The sequence below is a fragment of the Carettochelys insculpta genome, chromosome 3 (assembly GCF_033958435.1).
Source record: "Carettochelys insculpta isolate YL-2023 chromosome 3, ASM3395843v1, whole genome shotgun sequence".
Classification (NCBI taxonomy): domain Eukaryota; kingdom Metazoa; phylum Chordata; order Testudines; family Carettochelyidae; genus Carettochelys; species Carettochelys insculpta.
Window position 1 is genome coordinate 193709611 of NC_134139.1, and position 19605 is coordinate 193729215.

At 54.0% G+C, this 19605-nt stretch overlaps 2 protein-coding genes across 3 annotated transcripts in view; both read right to left on the minus strand.

Annotated features, from left to right (window-relative positions):
- Nucleotides 1-19355, minus strand: part of PFN4 (profilin family member 4) — a 31049-nt gene extending 11694 nt beyond the window's left edge. The window contains exons 1-3 of one of the 2 annotated variants that reach the window (XM_074988992.1): nucleotides 19282-19355; nucleotides 17593-17670; nucleotides 6092-6220 (exon numbers count right to left, since the gene is read on the minus strand). In XM_074988992.1, coding sequence (XP_074845093.1) covers nucleotides 6092-6208 — 117 coding nt within the window. In that variant the 5' untranslated portion in view covers nucleotides 6209-6220; nucleotides 17593-17670; nucleotides 19282-19355. The remainder of the gene's footprint in view (nucleotides 1-6091; nucleotides 6221-17592; nucleotides 17671-19281) is intronic. The other variant, XM_074988993.1, reaches the window with a different exon arrangement.
- LOC142010598 (uncharacterized) lies at nucleotides 12852-15571 on the minus strand. The gene is made up of 2 exons (XM_074988991.1): nucleotides 13854-15571; nucleotides 12852-13491 (listed from the first exon to the last, which is right to left on the minus strand). Exons 1-2 carry the CDS (start codon nucleotides 14359-14361, stop codon nucleotides 13376-13378), a joined length of 624 nt encoding a protein of 207 aa, XP_074845092.1. The 5' UTR covers nucleotides 14362-15571; the 3' UTR covers nucleotides 12852-13375.
- Nucleotides 19356-19605: the final 250 nt, after the last annotated feature.

The window sequence follows — 19605 nt, forward strand, 5'->3', positions numbered from 1 at the left end:
CCATCTAAATTGGGTGCTCAGCTGCTTTTCCCCTGTAGAAGGAACATCTTTAGGTACAACTTTTGCCTCATCAGCCAACTATCGTGCCAGGTAGGGGACTGTCATACCCATATGCCACAATGACTCTGTGCCATCTCATCTGGCCCCCCAGCCACTTTCCCCATGTTGATAACTCCTCTGCATGGCCAGAATGTTATGACTTCTACCAGAAACATCCTCTCTGAAAATATTACAGGAACAGATTACAGCTTGTGCTACCCAGCCTCCCCACATTCAATAAGGGATGTCATGGGGGAACTGGTTGAAGGGCCAATTGACAGGGTCACTTCAGCAGCTATCTCTGGCAGGGGGCCAGCTCCAAATGTCTATGACTGTTGGGGATTCTCCCCCACCCACACTCCAGGAGGGATGTAATTTATGGGGGAAATTGGTTGAAGGGCCAGTTGAGATATTCCCTTCAGGGGCTTCCTCCTGCGGGGTGGGGTGTGGGGGCCGCCCTGAATACCTATGACTGTGGGGGCTGCCCCCTGCATTCTAGGAGGAATGTTGTGGGGAATCCCGTTGAATGTGTGGGTGCTGGATATCACAAGCTGTAATCTGTTACCCATCAACACCCAGCCCCTGAAATCTTTGCTGTGTGGGGTAGACTTCCCCCTGGTGACAGACAGACCCCGAAAACCTTTCCCACCTTTGGAGCCTTCACCACTCACAACCCAGGACATGGTACTGTCTGGCAACATGGTCTGCACTGAATCTCAGGCATGTGCTTTTACTGGGTTGGAGGCTAGCCACGTGAAATGGTTGGGAGGTAGATAGACCCTGACTGCATGGTGCCTGAGGGGGAGCAGGGGCTGCACCTGTATAAATGTGAATGGGAGAGGTTTCATGGCCTCTCATACAAGCACGATCCCCACAGCCTAGCTGTCATGTGGTGGCAACAGAGGAAAAAAATCTCAAACTCTCCTGCTATGTTCTGTGCAGGGAAGAAGCCACCACCCTGTGACAGGGCAATTTTTTCCTAGGTCATGATCGCTGCTCTGATAATAAACAAATGAATTCAAATGGACCCAAGTGCCCTCTTCAATTTCCCAGGTTTCCTGGTGTGGAATTCAAATTTGTGGGTTTTCTGTTACCTACTTCCTGCGCACCTGAGCTACGTCTACACGTGAAGCCTATAGCGAAGTAGCCTATTTCGATGTGGCGACATCGAAATAGGCTATTTCGATGAATAACGTCTACATGTCCTCCAGGGCTGGCAACATCGATGTTCAACATCGATGTTGCGCAGCACCACATTGAAATAGGCGCAGCGAGGGAATGTCTACACGCCAAAGTAGCACACATCGAAACAGGGGTGCCAGGCACAGCTGCAGACAGGGTCACAGGGCGGGCTACTGCTTCCGGGGCAACAGCTAGCCGCTCCCTTAAAGGGCCCCTCCCAGACACACTCAGCCTGCACAGCACGCGGTCTGCAGAACCATAGGCACGCAGACCTCGGGTGACGCAGTCATGGACCCCCAGAAGCAGTAGCAGTAGCCAGAGGTCCACCCAGCTGCCCCTGCAGGAGCAGGGCTCGCCCTGCTCCATGCCATGTGGGAGGCAGCTGAGCACCTCCTTGCCACACAGGAGGAGGAGCGGCCCGCAGGGGAGGAGGACTCAACCCCCAACCCTGCAGCACCCCGACCCCCCCCGTTGCACACGCCGACGGCTGTGGAGCTACCCCACCAGCATCGACTGGTGGGAGCGGCTGGTGCTTGGGGAGTGGGATGATGACCGCTGGCTCAGGAACTTTAGAATGAGCCGGCAGACATTTATGGAGCTATGCCAATGGCTCACCCCCGCACTCAGGCACCAGGACACCGCCATGCGGCGTGCCCTCCCTGTGGAGAAACGGGTCGGCATCGCTGTCTGGAAGCTGGCCACTCCAGACAGCTACCAATCCGTGGGCCAGCAGTTTGGCGTCGGCAAGGCCACCGTCGGGGCTGTCCTCATGGAGGTAAGAGGACCCATGGGGGGAGAGGGGGGAGGCAGCCCTGGCAGGGCAGGGGGGCCCGGGGAGGGGAGGGGAGGGCAGGGGAGGGCATGGGGGCCTGGGCAGGAAAGGGCAGGGCAGGGGGGCCCAGGCAGGGGAGGGCCACACACACCCTGCTCACCCCTCATTGGTGCTCTCCCATGTACTTCCCCTGCAGGTCGTGCGCGCCATCAACGCCATGCTCCTCCACAGGCTCGTGAGGCTGGGGGACCTGGATGCCACCATCACGGGCTTTGCCACCCTGGGCTTCCCCAATTGGTTCGGGGCTCTGGATGGGACTCACATCCCCATCTGCGCCCCGATGCACAGTAGAGGACGCTACATAAACCGGAAGGGCTACCACTCAGTGGTCCTCCAGGCCTTGGTGGACAGCCGGGGCCGTTTCCAGGACATTTATGTGGGCTGGCCTGGCAGCACCCACAACGCCCGGGTTTTCTGGAACTCTGGCCTGTGCCGCCACCTGGAGGCGGGGACCTACATCCCCCAGCGGGAGAGCCCTGTGGGGGACACCACCATGCCCCTCTCCGTCATCGCAGATGTGGCGTACCCACTGCGGCCCTGGCTTATGCACCTGTACACGGGCCATCTCTCTGCCAGCCAGGAGCGCTTCAACCAGCGCCTGAACCACGCGTGCCAGGTGGTGGAGCGCTCATTTGGCTGCCTCAAAGGGCGCTGGAGATGTCTCCTCACCGGCCTGGATGCGGGCCCCACCAACATCCCCCAGATTGTGGGCGCGTGCAGTGCCCTACACAATCTGGTGGAGAGCAAGGGGGAGGCCTTTTTTCAGGGCTGGGCTGTGGAGGCCAGCAGGGCCGCTGTGCAGCCACCCGCTGCCCCCAGTCGCCAGGTGGATCCCGAAGAGACCTGGGTCCGGGAGGCCCTGTGGGCCCACTTCAATGAGGCTGCAGGGTGAATGCTGCCAGCCCCCCCACTGCGCCCTCCCACTGCGCCCCCCCCATCCTCCACAACACTCCCTGCCCCTACGCCCACACCACGGAGCACCCAACAGCACCCCCCACACACACTTTTCCTGCACAAATAAAAGCAGACACTTGTTTGTGAAATCAAACTGGTTTACTTCCAACTCTATTCTATAACTAACTAATACAGACTATATACAGGAACTTCTAACTAACTTAAATATGAAAAGTGTACATACATATTAACAAAAAAACCCAGGGATAACAAGGAAGGGGAGAACTATTTACATGGGGGGGGACTGGGCAAACGGGGGGCACAAATAAATAAATACCAACTATATGCAAGGGGGGGGGGGCACGTCCTGGGCCCCACGCCCCTATAGTCCGGCACTGGAGGTGGGCGGCCGGGAGCCCTGCCTCGGCCGCAGCCCTGTCCAGGGCTGGCTGGGGGCCGGGCGGACCGGCAGATACGTCCGGCGAGTGTCAGCTGTCCCCAGGTCTCCCTCAGTGGAACGGCCCTCGGTGGCGGGTGGCGGGGTGACGGCGGACGGCGCGGCAATGAGCGGAGCAGCGGGTGGCACAGTGGGTGGAGCAGTCAGGGCAGGCGCAGCGGCGGCCGGCGCGGCATGGGGGGCCAGGTAGTCCACTATGCGGTTGAATATCTCCATGTAGGCCCCCCATGCCTCTTGGCGCCAGGCCAGCGCCTGCTCCTGGAGGTGGAGGTGGCATTGCTCCACCCGCAGGCGCTGCTCCGCGACCTCTACCTGCCGGCGGTGGAGGGCCAGCAGCTGGGGGTCCGTCGGCAGCAGCTGGTGCTGGGTCCGCTGTCTTGCCCGCTGTGGGGCCGGTCGGTCCTCCGCCGAGGGGCTGGCCTGGAGCGATGGCCCCGGAGGGGATTCCAGGACCACTGACGCCTCGCCAGCGCTCTCTCGTCCTTCCAATGGTGCAGCTGCGGAACACAGGAGGGGGGGAAGAAGAGTGGAGACAGGCGTTAGTGTGGGCCCCGAGCCGTGGCCCTTGTCCCCCCACCCCTGTGCTGCAGGTTCCCCATCCCCATCCCCGGGAGATGCTGCTGTGATGGGGTTCAAGGGTCCCCCTGCACTGCACCCCGTCCCCCGGCGGGGGTGACTATCACTTCACTCAGCAGGGTCTGACAGGAGAGGTTTCTTAGGCAACAGATGCCCAGTTTCTCCCAGAAGTGACAGTACAGCAGTCAGAGACAGTCCTTCCAACCCGTCCTGGGGAGAAGACCCCAAGGGGTGCCCCTCTGGGGTGTAGCTTTCCCCCTCCTCAGGCTGATTGCCTTCCAGCTCTCCCTTCCCCTAGCCTCTAACTGCGGCCCCCGATTCAAACCCAGCTCAGCTCCTCCCTCCTCTTTGTTCAGGGCAGAGGTGTAACCTGCCAGTTGTAGCCCCAGGATCATCCTTAGCCACTGGGAGCTATTCAGCTTGTTGCTCATATCTAGCCTGAGACTCGCATTTGCACTCCCCCCACTCCATCACATGCTGCTGCTGCTGCTGCTGGGTGTCCCACCCCCTCCTCCCCGGGGACCCTAGAGGTTCCGCTCCCCCCTGCCCAGGGGATGGGGCATGGCACTGTCATGCGGGGGCGGGGGGAAGGGGCTGATGCACTCCTGTGAGGGACATGCCACTGCTGTCCTTGGGGCCATGGTCATCTGGGCATGTGGAGGGCCCTGGCCACATATCTATTCCCCCCGCCCCTCAACCCCGGGGGTGTACACCGGGGGGTACATACCTGTAGGTCCACTCCCATGGTCGGGGGACACCCGGGGGGGCGGACGCCCGGCTGCTGCTCCTCGATGGCAGGAGGAGGATCTGGAGCCCCGTCTCAGTGGATGAGGAGTCCCCCTCCTCCTCCTCCTCCTGCTCCAGTGCCCCGGGGGGGGGGCCCGGGGTGCGGGCTTGCCTCCGGGGCGGACTCTGGCTCTGGGGCCTGCTGGGGCTCCTCAGCCGAGATGTCAAGCGTGGCCGGAGGGGAGGAGGTGTGCCGGGGGCCCAGGATGTCCCTGAGCTCCCTGTAAAAGGGGCAAGTGACGGGGGCGGCCCCAGATCGGCCGGCCGCATCCCGGGCCCGGGCGTAACCCTGCTGCAGCTCCTTGACTTTACTTCGGACATGGTCCGGAGTGCGGGCAGGGTGACCCCGGGCGGCCAGGCCCTCGGCCAGCTGAGCGAACGCATCTGCGTTCCGCTTCTTGCTCCCCATTACCTGGAGCACCACCTCCTCGCTCCAGAGCCCCAGCAGGTCACGAAGCTCGGCCTCCGTCCAGGAGGGGCCCTGCTGCCGCTTCCCGGCCTGGCTCCTGCCCTGGCTGCCCTGGGAACCCTGGCTCCCCTTCGGGGGGGTTCCCTCAGGGCGCCGGGGGGGCTTCCGGGTGGCCATCGCACTGGGTGGGGGTGTGGGTGGCTGCGGAGGAGCGTGCAGGCGAGCCGCGTATTATTGCTGCTGCCTGCATGCGCTCTCAGCTTCCTGCACAGAAAGGGAGGGGGTGGGGACCTTTAAGGGGCCGCTCCACGTGGCCACCATTGAGCTGAGGGGCTGGAGAGAGCGTCTCTCAACCCCTCAGCTGATGGCCGCCATGGAGGACCCCGCAATTTCGAAGTTGCGGGATGCACAACGACTACACAGTCCCTACTTCGACATTGAACGTCGAAGTAAGGCGCTATTCCTATCCCTTCATGGGGTTAGCGGCTTCGACGTCTTGCCGTCTAACGTCGATGTTAACATCGAAATAGCGCCCAACACGTATAGCCATGACGGGCGCTATTTCGAAGTTAGTGCCACTACTTCGAAGTAGAGTGCATGTGTAGACACGGCTCTGGAGAGCAACGGAGATGTAAGTGGCCAGAGCGGACAATAGTGGGGCATTGTGTAATACATATGGGACACCTCTGGAGGCCAATAAAGTCAATGTAAATAATTGCTGTTTCCACACTAGCATGATCCGACCTTTTGAATTCAAACTTGGCACTATGCCGACTCGCTTTGTGGGTGTAATAATATCGACCTTAGTGCTCTCTAAAATCAACCTAATGGCATTCACAGTTCAGACAGCGACATTGTAAAATCAAGCTAACTGCCTTAACATTGACTTTATGATGTAATGTAGACATAGCCTTACATTAAATCCAACAGTGGATGCCCACACAGTTCCATCCTTTAATTTGATGATGGCTGCATGCTCCACATGTTTTGTTCTGATGAGGCAATCGTTGAGCAAGTAATTAACTTGGTTCATTTTCCTTCAGTTCTGTGAAAGAAATCAGATATAGTGAGGTGTTCATTTCCTTCCTCTTGTGCTTCAGAGGCCTGGTCCTCTTCTTACTAAAGCCAATGGCAATTCCCAAAGATTTCAACAGGAGCAAGATTGGGACTCAAGTATATACTGCCATTAAAACAACAACATCATGAAGGAGGAGGCACCCATGTACAGCAGAAGGGAAATACACTAAATCAGCAGGAGCTCCCTGCAGATCCAGCTGCATTTGAAGATATTAACACTTCTACATTTTCTCCTTAATTTAATTTAGCTCCCTTAGGAGAGTAACATAGCTGAGAAATACACCATAATTTGCTCTAAGCACCAAATTAGAGCAGGAGTCAGCTGGAACACGAAAGCTTACTAACTCTTTCCAAGCTCCTCTCACAACATGCCTGGATATTTCTGTTAAAATTATTAACAGTGAAATAATTGAACAATCTCAACATTTTACATACATTGTTAAACTCCACAATTTTCTATCGAGAATGAAAATATTGGTGGTATTTCACAAATTTTTAAGTTATTGTTTCAGTTTATCTACATTATTAGGCAGATGACAGAGCAATACAGCATCAGGCATATCTGCAAGATTTATTTAGCAATGGTAAGAAATTAGAAACTGATGGCTCCATCAGAAAATTGCAAGTATTTTGTCTCTGGAGTATTGGTTCATTCCAAGCAAAGTATTAGATATGGTAATGATTTCAGATTGACTGTGCTTTACATGACAACTTATCTGGATGATGATGACGTAAAATAAAAATTATAGTTGTATTCTTATTACTGTACAGCACAATGATTATGTAACTCAGACCAGAAAAACAAGAAGTCCTGTGGCACTTTATAGACTAACAGATTATTTTGAATCATAAGCTTTCATGGGCAAAGACCTGCTTCGTCAGATGCATGAGAGATGTCTCATACATCTGACAAAGTTAGTCTTTGCCCATGAAAGCTTATGCTCCAAAATATCTGTTAGTCTATAAGGTGCCACAGGACTTCTTGTTGTTCTCGAAGACACTGACTAACACACCTACAGAATCACAGAATCATGGGGCTGGCAGGGACCTCAGGAAGTCATCTAGTCCAGCCCCCTGCTTCAAGCACGGTCAACCCCCACTAAGTCATCCCAGCCAGGACCTTGTCAAGCTGGGACTTAAAAACCTTGAGGGATGGAGAATCTACCACCTCTCTAGGCAATGCATTCCAGTGCTTCACCACCCTCCTGGTGGAATAGTTTTTCCTAATATCTAACCTACACCTCTCCCTCTTCAACTTCTGACCATTACTCCTTGTTCTGGCATCTGTCACCACTGAGAACAGTTTCTCACCCTCCTCTTTAGAGCTCCCCTTCAGGAAGTTGAAGGCTGCTATTAAATCACCCCAAGTCTTCTCTTCTGTAAAGTAATCAAGCCCAAATCCCTCAGCCTATCCTCATAGGTCTTGTGTTCCAGCCCCTTAATCATTTTCGTTGCCCTCCGCTGAACCTGCTCCAGCATATCCACATCCTTTTTATACTGGGGGCCCAAAAATGGATACAATATTCAAGATGTGGCCTCACCAGTGCCGAATAGAGGGGAATAACTACTTCTCTAGATCTGCTAGAAATGCCCCTCTTAATGCACCCTACTATGCCGTTAGCCTTCTTGGCTACAAGGGCACGCTGTTTACTCATATCCAGCCTTTCATCCACCATAACCCCTAGATCCCTTTCCATCGTACTGCTGCTGAGCCAGTCAGTCCCCAGCCTATAACAATGCTTGGGATTCTTCTGCCCCAGCTGCAGGACTCTACACTTCTGCTTGTTGAACTGCATCAGATTTCTTTTGGCCCAGTCCTCCAATTTATCCAGGTCACTCTGGATTCTCTCTCTACCCTCCAAGGTATCTACCTCTCCCCCTAGTTTTGTGTCATGCACAAACTTGCTGAGGGTGCAAGCCAGTCCCTCATTCAGGTCATTAATAAAAATGTTGAATAACACCGGCTCCAGAACCGAGCCTTGTGGCACTCCACTTGAAACAGCCCACCATCCAGATATTGAGCCATTGACCACTACCCGTTGGGCCCGACCATCAAGCCAGCTATTTATCCATCTTATAGTCTAGGGATCCAATCCATATTTCCTTAACTTATGGACAAGAATGTTGTGGGAGACCATATCAAAAGCTTTGCTGAAGTCAAGGTATATCAGATCCACTGACTTCCCCATGTCCACAGAGCTTGTTACCTCGTCACAGAAGCTAATCAGATTGGTCAGGCAGGACTTGCCCCTGGTGAATCCATTTTGGCTACTTTTGATCACTTTCCCCTCTTCCAAGTGCTGCAAAATGGATTCCTTGAGGATTCCCTCCATTATTTTCCCAGGGACTGAGGAAAGGCTGACCCATCTATAGTTCCCTGGATTGTCCTTCTTTCCTTTTTTAAACATGGGCACTATGTTTGCCTTTTTCCAGTCATCTGGTATCTCCCCCGATCTCCAAGAGTCTTCAAACATAATGACCAAAGGTTCAGCAATGACCTCTGCCAATTCCCTCAGTATCCTCAGGTGCATTAAATCCAGACCCATGCGTTTGTGTACATCTAGTTTTTCTAGATAGCTCAGAACTTACTCCTTCTCCACAGATGGCTGCCCTCCACCTTCCCATACTGCATTGTCTAGGACCGTCATGTGGAAGTTGACTTTGTCCATGAAGACTGAGGCAAAAAAAGCATTGAGTACTTCAGCTTTTCCTACATCATCGGTCACTAGGTTACCTCCCTCATCCAGTGATGGCCCCACACCTTCTCTGATAACCTGTTTATTGTTAACATGCCTGTAGAAACCCTTCTTGTTACTCTTCACATACCTTGCCAGCTGCAGTTCCAGTTGTGCTTTTGCTTTCCTGATTACTGCCCGGCATTCTCCAGCCATATGTTTATACTCCTCCTTAGTCAGCTGTCCATGTTTCCATTTCTTGTATGCATCTTTTTTGAGTTTAAGCTGACTAAGGATTTCCCTGTTAAGCCAAGCTCGTTGTCTACCATGTTTGCATTTCTTACTATGCAGCAGGATGGTTCGTTCCTGTGCCTTCAGTAAGTCTTTTTTAAAATACTGCCAGTTCTCTTGAACTCTTTTCCCTTTCATCTTCATTTCCCAAAGGATCCTACTCCTCCATTCTCTCAGGGAGTCAAAGTCTGCTTTTCTGAAATCAAGGGTCTGTAAGTTACTCTTCACCTTTCTTCCTTTTGTCTGGATCCTGAAATCTATGATCTCATGGTCACTGCAGCCCAGGTTTCCTCCCACTTCTATTTCTCCTACTAGTTCTTCCCTGTTTGTGAGCAGCAGGTCAAGCTGTGCATGGCCCCGGTTGGTTCCTTCAGCACTTGTACCAAGAAGTTATCCCCAACATTTTCCAAAAACTTCCTGGATTGTCTGTGTGTTGATCTATTGGTCTCCCAACAAATGTCCGAATGATTAAAGTCTCCGATGAGAACCAGGGCCTGTGATTTGGAAGACTGACTTAGCTGCTTGAAGAAAGCCTTGTCCATCTCATCTCCCTGATCTGGCGGTCCATAGCAGACACCACCTACAACATCACCTTTGTTACTTCTGCCTCTAAGCTTAACCCAAAGACGCTCAACTAGATTTTCCCCTTCCTCATACTGGAGCTCTGAGCAATTATACTGCTCCCTCACATAGAGCACAACTCCTCCTCCTTTTCTCCCGTCTGTCCTTCCTAAACAGTTTATAATCTTCCATGACCGTGCTCCAGTTATGCTAATTGTCCCAGCAAGTCTCCATTATTCCAACCAGTTCGTACTTCTTTGACTGTGCCAGGGCCTCTAATTCTTCCTGTTTGTTCCCTAGGCTTCTGGTATTAGTGTACAAGCATCTTAGAGAAGGGGCTGATTGGCCCACTTTCTCCTCTTCACCCAGAAAACCCACTTGATTGTTCCCTCCTCCTTCCACACTTACCTCAGGGCTTGTGTTATCTTCCCCTGATGAACCTAGTTTAAAGCCCTCCTCACTAGGTTTGCAAGCCAAAATAAATGGAGACACACATCTCATAGAGCTGGAAGGGACCTAGGGAGGTCATTGGGTCCAGTCCTGTGCCCTTATGGCAAGATCAAGTACCATCCCTGACAGATTTTTTTTTTAAATCTATTTGCTTCAGATCCCTACGTGGCCTCCTCAAGGACTGAGCTCACAATGCTGGGTTTAACAGACCAAAGCTCAGCCTGCTGAGCTATCCCTCCCCAGAGCAACTGCTCTGATATAAATCAGACCACTTCACCTTGAATGGTCTCTTGAAATATATGTTATCTATTTATACCAAACAATTTGTTCCATCATATATTTAGCTGCCATGCTCTGAGTAAGTTTCCCAGAGCTCTGTGTAAACTTTAACTCTTTTCTCTCTCACCAGCAGAAGCTGGTCCAATTAAAGATATTACCTCACCAACCTTGTCTCTCTGATAAGTTAGACCACAGAGTTTTATGAAATAAACCATGATTAAATATCCATAGAACAAATCATAATGCAACAGCTAATGAACAAAGCTGTTGTTAGATAATCTGGACAGTTATGCAGCTGTTTAAAGATTTTATACACAATCAGATGAAAATTATATCTTAATAAAATTCAGGTTGAATACTGCATGCAGATGTGGTCACCCTGTCTCAAAAAAGATACATTGGAATTGGAAAAGGTTCAGAAAAGGGCAAACAATGATTATCACTCTGGAGCTAAGTCTACACTGGGATGCTACATTGAAATAGCTTATTTCGATGTAGCAAAATCGAAATCAGCTATTTCGACGAAGAGCGTCTACACATCCTCCAGGGCTGGTGCCGTCGAAGTTCAACGTCGACGTTGGACAGCACTACAGTGAAATAGGCGCTGCAGGGGAGTGTCTACACACAAAAGCGGCCCAAATCGAAATAAGAGTGCCAGGAACAGCTGCAGACAGGGTCACTGGATGGAAGAACATTTCCGGGGCAACAGCAAGCCGCTCCCTTAAAGGGCCCCTCCCAGACACACTCAGCCTGCACAGCACATGGTCTGCAGAGCCACAAGCACGCACACCCTGTGAAGCACCAGGGACCCCCAGCAGCAGCAGCCAGAGGCCCACACACCTGCCCCTGGAGGACCAGTGGCTGCCCTGCTCAGTGCCATGCAGGAGGCAGCTGACCATCTTTTATTTGAGGAAGATGAGCTGCCCCCAGGGGATGAGGAAGCAGCCCCAGACCTTGCTGCCCTCCCAGCGCCCCCCCCCGCCCCCTCCACCGCACACGCTGCCGGCTGTGGAGATACCCCACAAGCACAGACTGGTGGGAGTGGCTGGTGCTTGGCGAGTGGGACAACGACCGCTGGCTCCGGAACTTCCGAATGAGCCAGCAGACATTCCTGGCGCTCTGCCAGTGGCTCACCCCTGCCTTATGGCACCAGGACACCCCCATGCGATGTGCCCTCACTGTACAGAAATGGGTCGGCATTGCTGTCTGGAAGCTGGCCACTCCAGACAGGTACCGATCCGTAGGGCAGCAGTTCGGCGTGGGCAAGGCCACTGTCGGGGCTGTCCTCATGGAGGTAAGAGGACCCGGGGGGGGTGGGAGCTCAGGGGAGGGGAGCCCTGGGGGGAGGGCCAGACACCCTGCACACCCCTCACCGGTGCTCTCTCATGTCCTTCCCCTGAAGGTGGTCTGCGCAATCAATGCCCTGCTCCTCCACAGGCTCATGCGGCTTGGGGACCTGGATGCTGCCATCGTGGGGTTTGCCAGCCTGGGGTTCCCAAATTGCTTTGGGGCTCTAGATGGGACCCATATCCCCATCCGTGCCCCGGAGCACAGCGGAGGACGCTTCCTGAATAGGAAGGGATACCATTCCGTGGTCCTCCAGGCCTTGGTGGACAGCCGGGGCCGCCTCTTGGACATTTATGTTGGCTGGCCTGGCAGCACCCACGATGCCCGGGTGTTCAGAAATTCGGGCCTGTGCCGCCAGCTGGAGGCGGGGACCTACATCCCCCAGCGGGAGATAACTGTGGGGGACACCACCATGCCCCTCTGCCTCGTCGCAGACGTGGCATACCCCCTCCAGCCCTGGCTCATGCACCCCTACATGGGCCATGTCACAGCCAGCCAGGAGCGGTTCAACACGTGCTTGAACCATGCGTGCCAGGTGGTCGAGCACACTTTCAGCCGCCTCAGAGGGCGCTGGAGGTGTCTCCTCACCCGCCTGGATGCAGGGCTCACCAACATCCCCCAGGCTGTGGGCACGTGCACTGCACTCCACAACCTGGTGGAGAGCAAAGGAGAGGCCTTCTTCCAGGGCTAGGCTGTGGAGGCTGGCAGGGCCGACATCCAGCCACCCACTGCCTCCAGTCGCCAGGTCGACCCTGAGGGGATCTGGGTCCAGGAGGCCCTGCGGGCCCATTTTGATCAGGTTGCGGGGTGAACGCTGGCAGGGCCAGCTGCAGGTGAGCCACCCACTGCACCCCTCATCCTCCACAACACTCCCTGCCCCCACCACAGAGAACCCGAGAGCACCCCCCCCCAACGCTTCTGGGCAATAAATGTAATTTTTTTTTAAACAAAACTGTGCAATGTGTATTAATTATTAAAAGAAGAAGGGGGGAACTATGTACATGGGGGGCAGGTACTAAAGAGGAGTAGAAGAAAAACTATTTACAAGGATGGGGGGAATATGTCCAAAGAAGGCGGGCCTTGGGGGGCAACGTCCTCGGCCACGCACCCCTATTGTCCCACGCCTGGTGTGGGGGGGCGTGACCCACGTCTCGGCTGGAGGCCCCGTCGAGGCTGGGTGGGGGCCGGGAGAACCAGCAGATAGGGCTGGGCGGTGTCCAGAGGCCCATGGTCCCCCTCGGCGGCAGGCCCCAGGACGGCAGATGGTAGAGGGACAGCAGGCGGAGCGGCGGGTGGAGCGGCGGGCAGAGTGGCGGGGGGGCCAAGTGCCGCGCGATGTCCTCAAAGGTGTGCATGAAGGCCCCCCAAGCCTCCTGGCTCCAGGCCAGCACTCGCTCCTGGAGATCGAGGCGCAGCTCCTCCACCTGCAGGCACCGCTCGGACACCTCCAGCTGACGCCAGAGGGTGGCAAGAAGCTGGCGGTCCGTGGACGCCCACGGATGGCTCCGACGCTGTCGGGCTCATCCTGGGGCTGCTCCGTGCTCTGCTGAGGGGCTGGCCTGCTGGGATGGCCCCGGTGGGCTGTCCGGGACCACAGATGCCGCGCCAGTGCTCTCCGGGCCCTCTGATGGTGCAGCTGCAGAACAGAGGGGGGAAGAAGAGTGGAGACAGCCGTTAGTCTGGGCCCTGACCCGTGGCCCTTGTCCCCGCACCCCTCTGCTGCTGGTTCCCCATCCCCGTCCCCCGGAGATGCTGATTGTGATGATGGGTGTCCAACCCCCCCCCCCTCAAACGGGGGACCCTAGGTTCCGCTCCCCCCATCCCCAGGGATGGGGCATGGTGCTGTCCTGCTGGGGGGCAGGGGCTGATGGACTCTTCTGAGGGACATGCCACTGCTGTCCTCAGGGCCATGGTCATCTGGGTGTGTGGAGGGCCCTGGTCACGTCTCTTCTCCCCACCCCTTAACCCCAGGGGTGTGCACCGGGGGGAGGTACATACCTGACAGTCCGCTCCCACGGTCAGGGGACACCCGTCGGGCGGACGCCCTGCTGGAGCTGCGGGAGGGGAGGTCGATTTGGAGCCCCCCCCTATCACTGGAGGACTCCTCCTCCTCCTCTGGTGTCCCAGGGGTGGGCTCCTGGGGGGGCCCCTGGGGTGCAGGGCTGGTCTCCAGGGCCTGCTGGGGCTTGTCACCTGAGGTATCAAGGGTGGCTGGGGGGGAGGAGGTGTACTGGGGGCCCAGGATGGCCCTGAGCTCCCTGTAAAAGGGGCAAGCGGCGGGGGTGGCCCCAGATTGGCTGGCCGTGTCCTGGGCCCGGGCGCAACCCTGCCGTAGCAACTTTACCTTACTCCTCACGTGGTCAGGAGTGTGGGCAGGGTGAGCCCGGGCAGCCAGGCCCTCGGCCAGCTGAGCGAACGCATCCGCGTTCCGCCTCTTGCTCCCCATTACCTGGAGCACCTCCTCCTCGCCCCAGAGCCCCAGCAGGTCCTGGATCTCGGCCTCCATCCAGGAGGGGCCCCGCTGCCTCTTCCCCCACTGGCTGGCAGGCTGGGAGCCCTGGGTCCCCTTGGGGGGGTGCCCTGTGGGCACTTGGGGAGCTGGCTGGATGCCATGGGTGCTGGGTGTTGGGCTGGGGCTGGTGAGGACATGCAGGCTGGGCACGTGGCTGTGGTGCTGCCTGCACGTGCTCTCAACTTCCTGCACAGGAACTCGGGGCAGGGAGCTTTAAGGGGCTGCTGCACGCGGCGACCATAGAGCTCAGGGGCTGGAGAGAGCGTCTCTCAACCCCTCAGCTGATGGCCGCCATGGAGGACCCCACTATTTCGATGTTGCAGGATGCGGATCGTCTACACGTGCCCTATTTCAACGTTCAGCGTTCAGCGTCGAAGTAGGGTGCTATTCCCATCTCCTGATGAGGATAGTGACTTCGACATCTCGCCGCCTTACGTTGATTTCAACTTCGAAATTGCGCTCGGCATGTGTAGACGCGGTGGGTGCTATTTCGAAGTTGGCACGGCTATTTCGAAATAGCCGGCTAGTGTAGACGTGCCTTGGAAGAGCTTTTGTATGAGGAAAGACTAATAAGATTGGGACATTTTAACTTGGTAAAGAGATGACTCGGAGGGTCATGATCAAGTTCTATAAAATCGTGACTGGTGTGGAGAAAGTAAGAAGAGGGTCACCAAATAAAATTAATAGGCATCAGTTATTTTTCTTTTAAAAAGTATTTTTTCACACAACACACAGTCAACTGGTGCAACTGTTTGTCAGCAGATGCTGTGAAAGCCAAGACTATACTATGGTTAAAAAAAAACCTAGATAAATTCATGGAGGATAGGTCCACTAATGGCTACTAGCCAGGATGGGGAGGGCAGCCTCTTTATGCCAGAAGCTGTTAACTGGCAACAGTGGATGGATCACTTGATGATTATGTGTTCTGTTTATTCCTTCTGAGGCACCTGGCATTGGCCACTGTCAGGAGATAGATACTGACCTACATAGACCTTTGACTTTTCTTATGTTCTGATACTGGGCTCAATACAGGGATAATTGGGTGAAATTTAATGGAGTGTGAAACAATAAAGGTGGACTAGATGATCTAACTCTATATACTATTTTGTTTGTATGGGTTTTTACATTACGCTCATCACTGTAGTATCTGAGCACTTTCCAGTAATGCATTAAGCCAAGGGGGCGTAAAGTCAGGGGCAGGCACCCTCGGAGGGGGCATGACATTTCAAAAGGGGAGCACAGCATGATCAGCTGCTGGGTCACAGGCTTATCCATCTCATTAAAAATGCTGAAATATGATACTCTTTTTATATGTGTGTATTCACATGTATGTACTGATTAATAGTTTTTACATTCTACATACTTATTTTCCTACACATGCTGAAAGGGTTTTTTTCATATGAACACAACCAAAATGTCTGTCAGTTTAGATTATGTTAGACAGGTTAGGGGACCCTTGCTAATTGCAAGGGTGAAAAGTGGGTTCCCACCATAAAAAGTCTGCTCACTCCCGCATTAAGCAATGTGATGACCTACACAACTTTTTTTCTCTCATCCTCTCCCTTGGGATTAATTGTCCTTTCTGGCTTCATGTAGGGTGACAATCCATCCTGTATTAGGGACGCCAAAAAAGCATCCTGACATTTTTTAAAAGGGACTAATTGTCCTGTATTTGGGCCCTACCCCCCAGCTGACCATTTCTGCCAGCAGTTGCACAGGCACAGCTGCTGGTGGGAGTCATTTCCCCGAGCCTCAGGGAAGTGGGGGGGGGCATGGGCAGCTGCCACAGCCCTGCCACTTCCCTGGGATGGTCAGTGGCTGCTGCTTCCCAGCGCTCCTGGGGAGGGCTGGCAGCTGCCACTTCCCTGGGGAGTGCTGGCAGCTGCTGCTTCCCTGGGGTTCCTCAGGAGCACCGGTGGCTGCTTCTTCCCCAGGGCAGGCTGGTAGCTGCTGTTTCCCCAGGGCTACCAGGGAGTGCTGCCAGCTGCTGCCTTGTTCCCAGCTCCCTGGGGCTTGGTAGAGCTGGGAGGAGCTGCCCTTACCCCATATCTCCCTGTCCCATATTTGGGATAGGGAGATATGGCTGCCCTAGCTTTATGACTTCTCCAGGTGTGACCCCAGAGTTAACCTCTTGCGTTGCACAGTGCAGATTACCACTTTAAAAGAAAACTTTTTACTGAAAAAATATTCCGCCTAGGCACCTGTCTAGTCAGTATGTGAAATCTGAAGGGCTTTGAATGCTGACCCCCATCTTAACTGTCCTACCTCTGGTGCAGCACACAACTCACAGGCCCTGGGAAGGGGTTAAAACCATCTTTGTGCCCTTCTAGCTGGAGCAACTTCAGGGCTAGAGAGATCCACTGGGTGATTTAGTCAGCCCTGGGAGACTCTCTCTAGTGTATCTTGATAACAGTTACCTCAAATTGTAACTCAAGTGAGTGCCACCCCAACTGGACTTCCAGCTATACCCAAAAATAAGGTTACCATATTTGACTTTTCAAAAAAGAGGACACCCCTGAGAGGGAGTGTATCTGTATCAGCATTTATTGGATGGGGAGTTGTGTTAATCTGTATCTGCACAAACAGGAAGTCCTGTGGCACCTTGCAGACTAACAGATATTTTGGAGCATAAGCTTTCATAGGCAAAGACCACTTTGTGCATCTAACAAAGCAGGGTTTTGCCCATGAAAGCTTATGCTCCAAAATATGTTAGTCTATAAGGTGCTGGTTTGAGCATTGGCCTGCTAAACACATAGTTCTGAGTTCAGTCCTTGAGGGGGCCATTTAGGAACCTGGGGCAAAGAGATTTTAAAAAAAAGGGTGGGGGGGGATGGTGCTTGGTCCTGCTGTGAGGGCAAGGGACTGGACTCAATGACCTCCCAAGGTCCCTTCCAGCTCTATGAGATGTGTGTATGAGCCACAGGACTTCTTGTTGTTTTATCAGTATTTACCAACTCATGTTGTATCAATGTACTGCGTATCACACACTAATATGTAAGGAATGGGCAAGCAGTGTGGCAGCAGGAACTCAATGCTGCTGAAGGCTGGGAGGAATGTGACTCCCAGAGATCATTTGCATGAGAATGCAAAGATGTTCATATGTGATACCTTGCAAACAAAGCCTGTTGGGTAGCAAGGAAGTAATGGGATTTTGTCTATTGTAAACACAATATTGTAAAATCACAATTTATACTAACACTCCATATAAGAATTGTGAAATCTCACCAATGCTTGAAGTTGATGTGGGGGACAGGGCAGTCATCATAACTGTGTAAGACATGGATTGTACAGGGCTCCCTTCGTCTAAGGTATTGTGGAAAAAAAAGGGAAAGAGCACTGATTACATCAGTTAGGTAAGTGCCCTGGTGCTGCCTAAGACTTGATCATATTGCTAAAAGCTTGGTTTGATTAGATCTCTCTTTATCTGTTAATAGATAGGGTTAGTATTTGTATCTTTCTTGTGTGAGATTCTACTTTGGTGGATGCTAGAAGCTGAAATCCTAGGGTGGCCACTGAGCCCACTAAGCTGAAATTGCAGAGTTTTTGCCTCAAGCCAAACCTAGATGAGATGGTGGGGCTGGCTGGTAGGAGGAGCAGCAGCGGATGGATGGAGGAGCAGTGGGTGGTTAGACGGACGGACGGATGGATGGTAGGAGCAGCTGTGGATGGATGGCATGACTGACAGCTGGTCAGTGGGGCAGCTGGCAGGGTGCAAATGGAATGCCAGACCAGTATAAAGGGGGCATTGCCTCAGGTTCAGTGAGGGAATGCATCAGGATGACATGTCAGGGCCTGCATGGACTGGACTGAGTTGTAAGTGGGGCATTTAAAGTGGGGGTAAGAAGAAAGTTTGGGTGTGTGGATTGGCTGTTTACAGTATTGGACTGGTGAGCCTGAGAGGCCAAGGACACTACTCAATGCATTTGAGCTGGGCCAGTTACCTGAGGGTTGGTTATGAACTCTGGGTGTGGCATTTTCCCAAGCTTATGCCAATTGACTTTTCTGCCTCTTTCATTAAAAGGTTCTTTTCTACACTCAGACTCTGTGCTTGTGAGTGGGGAAGCATTGCCCCTCCAAACCACCCAGGGGTGTGTGAATTTCCCAGGCTATTGGGTGGGGGCTCGGGCTGGTTCTGCGTGAGATGGATGAAAGGGAACCCCTAGATGTAGAACCTGGCCCTGGTTGCTGCCACCTCCTTCCAGCAGAAGGGTTACAAATACGAGAGCTGGCAGACACAGATGACACCCCTACGAGGGAGTGTCTCTTTTTTGATATGACAACCCCACACAAAGAGCTCTAGCTCCAGTTAAGTGGTGGCCTAGAAGGAGGCCTATTTGGAGGGTGGGGAACATACTGGGGAGGTACTAGTGAGCTACCCCAGCTCCTCAATGGCTAACCCAGACCCCACACTGGAAAAAGTGACAGGCACCTCAGGCGCTCGGAGTGCTGGCGGTAGAGTCGTGCAGGCGCGGGGGTGCTTTTCTCACGCCAGAGACCAAACTGCCAACGAGGAGGGTGACTAGAGTGCGCCAGGCGCTCCGTGAAGGCGTCCCGGGGCCGGGCACAACCTCCCCAACGTCGTGGGCGCCCCGCCCCGCCCCACGTTGGCAGAAGAGGTCACTCGAACCAACCGCCCCGTGTGCCCCAAGCAAAGACGCCCGCCAGCTCAGCCTCGGCCAAGAACAGCAAGACCAACCCGCCAGAGAGAGGGCGTCGCGCATTTGGAGAAACTACAGTTCCCAGCATGCAACGCTCCATGCTCAATGCGGCCAACCAGGGCCAGACACTCAGCGCGAGGCGGTCTAGGGAACGTTGCGTGCTGGGAGTTGTAGTCCTCCTGCACCTCACCTTGCCATGAGGAATAAGGGAAGCCCGCATTTTAGTTCCCGTTCCCCCTACCTCACCTCACCTCACCTCCACAATTATCGGACTCGCTGCGTATGGCGACTGTCTCTCCTTCCTGACAAAGCAGCACCGCAACTCCTTCCCCAGCTGGAGGGCGGGCTTTTCTCTACCCATACTCTCATTCGCTGGGGCGCACCATCGTCTTTCCTGATTGGTGCATGTTCCTGTATCATTGAGCGGCTGGGAGTGGAGTTGCCATGGCAGCGAGGGACGCGTAACCCCAAAGGCGGAGAGGTACGGGCTGTTGACACTGACTTCTCCCGCAATCGACTCGGGATGTGAGAAGTTGTTTCTCCTCATTCAGGGGCGGTGGGCCCAGAAAATTCGTTCCTG

Bases quoted from the DNA above. Each gene is read 5' to 3' on its own strand.
- LOC142010598 (XM_074988991.1), bottom strand. From the start codon at position 14,361: ATGGAGGCCGAGATCCAGGACCTGCTGGGGCTCTGGGGCGAGGAGGAG. The intron at 13,492-13,853 runs GTATGTACCTCC...TCTGTTCTGCAG, and splicing joins CCGTGGGAGCGGACTGTCAG to CTGCACCATCAGAGGGCCCG.